Source organism: Ursus maritimus, unplaced genomic scaffold (genome assembly GCF_017311325.1).
Source record: "Ursus maritimus isolate PB19 unplaced genomic scaffold, ASM1731132v1 scaffold_8, whole genome shotgun sequence".
In the NCBI taxonomy this organism is placed as follows: Eukaryota; Metazoa; Chordata; class Mammalia; order Carnivora; family Ursidae; genus Ursus; species Ursus maritimus.
Window position 1 is genome coordinate 74452195 of NW_024426996.1, and position 2861 is coordinate 74455055.

General features: G+C 52.7%; 1 protein-coding gene across 1 annotated transcript; it reads left to right on the top strand.

The window, feature by feature from the left end:
- The first annotated feature begins 807 nt into the window (after positions 1-807).
- On the top strand, positions 808-2828 carry LOC103658356 (heparan sulfate glucosamine 3-O-sulfotransferase 1). Its single transcript, XM_008685832.2, is given in 2 exon segments — positions 808-1756; positions 1759-2828. Coding segments are annotated over 2 exon segments (957 nt in total). The 5' UTR covers positions 808-1084; the 3' UTR covers positions 2044-2828.
- The last annotated feature ends 33 nt before the right edge of the window (positions 2829-2861 follow it).

Genomic DNA, 2861 nt, shown 5'->3' on the forward strand with positions numbered 1-2861 from the left:
CATTTCACCTTAGCCACATTATTCTGCAGTACCAACCACCCAGACCCCACCAGCTCGCAGCCAGAGTGATGCATTCTCTCACAAGCCGGGATGGCCGTGTTGCTCACAGTGGACTTGCGTGGTGCTCTGCTGTACAGGTCTCTCACCTTCCTCTGGAGCCCAGCGGCTGGCCCAGCACCTTCTGCTCACGGTCATGGGAGAAGTGCAAGTGGGCAAGTGCAAACACAGAAAGCTTCTCGAGGCCGAGGCTGGGGACTGGCACCTTGTCATTTCCACTCACAGGTCATTGGCCAACCCCAGATCAAATCGCTGGGGAGCACACTCACTCCACAGTGAGGCCGTAGCAAGAATTGGATGCAGGGAGGAGTAAAGACCGGGGGTGAATCAATTCAGTCTTTCATACAGGTTCAGGAGCCCCTGCTGGGTGCTGGGGGACAGGAACACCATCTGCTTCTATGTCAGCAGCCCCTCTGCCTGGGGCTGCCGGGTAGTAGGTATTTCAGTGATGCTTGCTGAGGTCCAAAAGACCTTTCCCACCCTTTCATTTACAGCAGAGGTTGGCACAGTCTGACCGCAGCGCCAAATCTGTGCATGTTTTTGTGCACACAGGAGCTGAACGTATGAATTGTTGAGAAAATCGAAAGAAAATCGTATTTAATGATGCATGAAAATTATATGAAATTCAGATTTCAGTATCCATAAGTAAAGTTTTATTGGAACACAACCGCACCCATTCCTCTGTGTGCTGTCTGAGGCCACCTGAGCAAAACAGTATACTTGGAGTTGCCATAGAGACTGTGTCCCGCAAAGCCTAAAACATTTCCTGTCTGGCCCTGTACAGAAAGTGTTTGCCACCCCCTGCACCGTAGGGTAAAGAAACGCAGAGAGCCCCAGAGAGGCGACTGCCGTTCCCAAGACTACAGCGTTGTCGGCTCCAGGCAGCCCTGTATGTATTTGGGGTTAACATCTTCCCCCTTTGTTTCCTAGTAATTGGCGGCCTGCGACACCCATGTGCCACTGATCAGGAGGCAGTCCCCGCGGCAGCGCTTCATGACCCAGCGGCACCGGGCCCAGTGAAGCCACCATGGTGTCCAGCACGGCCGCGCTGCTCCTGGGCGCGGTGCTGCTGGTGGCCGAGCTCCAGCTAGTGCCTTCCCGCCCCGCCGCGCCAGGGGCCGAGCCGGGCCAGCCGGAGCTCGCGCGCAGAGCGGCCACTCTCCAAGGCGAGGGCCGGGAAGGCGCGGCCCCTAACGGCTCGGCCCAGCAGCTGCCGCAGACCATCATCATCGGAGTGCGCAAGGGCGGCACGCGCGCGCTGCTGGAGATGCTCAGCCTGCACCCCGACGTGGCGGCTGCCGAGAACGAGGTCCACTTCTTCGACTGGGAGGAGCACTACAGCCAAGGCCTGGGCTGGTACCTGGGCCAGATGCCCTTCTCGTCGCCGCACCAGCTCACGGTGGAGAAGACCCCCGCGTACTTCACGTCGCCCAAAGTGCCTGAGCGCGTCCACAGCATGAACCCGGGCATCCGGCTGCTGCTTATCCTGCGGGACCCGTCCGAGCGCGTGCTGTCCGACTACACCCAAGTGTTCTACAACCACGTGCAGAAGCACAAGCCCTACCCGTCCATCGAGGAGTTCCTGGTGCGCGACGGCCGGCTCAACGTGGGCTACAAGGCGCTCAACCGCAGCCTCTACCACGTGCACTTGCAGAACTGGCTGCGCTACTTCCCCCTGCGCCGCATCCACATCGTCGACGGCGACCGCCCGGCGACCGCCTCATCAGGGACCCTTTCCCCGAGATCCAGCAGGTCGAGCGGTTCCTGGAGCTGTCGCCGCAGATCAACGCCTCGAACTTCTACTTTAACAAAACCAAGGGCTTTTACTGCCTGCGCGACGGCGGCCGGGACCGCTGCTTGCACGAGTCCAAAGGCCGGGCGCACCCCCAAGTCGACCCCAGACTCCTCAATAAACTGCACGAATATTTTCATGAGCCAAATAAGAAATTCTTCGAGCTCGTGGGCAGGACATTTGACTGGCACTGATTTGCAATAAGCTAGGCTCGGGACCTTTCCTGTTGTAAGTTCTGGTGTACATCTGGGGGAGGAAAAAAAAAAAGAATTTTAAAAGGGCATTTAAGCTATAATTTATTTGTAAAATCCATAAATTACTTCTGTACAGTATTAGATTCACAATTGCCATATATACTAGTTATATTTTTCTACTTGGTAAATTGAGGGCATTTTGTATTGTTTTTCATGGTTGTTAACATTGCGTAATATGTCTCTATATGAAGGAACTAAAATATTTCACTGCAAAAAAGAAAAAAGAAAAAAAAAAAAGTCCTGGAGACCCTGTCGTTTTTGTATATAATTAACTTGCCCCCGACTCAAAATAGCTGTCTGTGTTATACTCATTGCAAAATCTATATTCCTTTGTTACTTTAAAAAGAAATGTTTTTCATGGCTATTATGCTTCTCTCTTGCCCTCTCCTTTCTTCATTGTTCATTTTAATTTTTAATGTCTCTGTGGTCATCAGATTTATTTTTTACTTGCATTGTGAGATTTGTCTTCACTGAGATCCCCTATTATTCTGGAGGTAGAAGGTTCACCCATTCCCGACTTCAGCGGGTCCCTGAGCGTGGATGTTAAAAAGCCCAGTAAACTCAGAGTGGACAAAGCAATATTCAGACTGGAGAAGTAGTTTATACTAGCAAGAAGCTCCCTTGTCACGCATCTTTGCCTCGAAGAGTGCTTGCATACATTTCTGATCTCAGCAATGGGCAAAACCTACAATAATGGGGGTGAAACCACTGGCCTTCAGAATGGTCTCGGGGCTGTGTACTTTGCCCCAGGTGGCAAC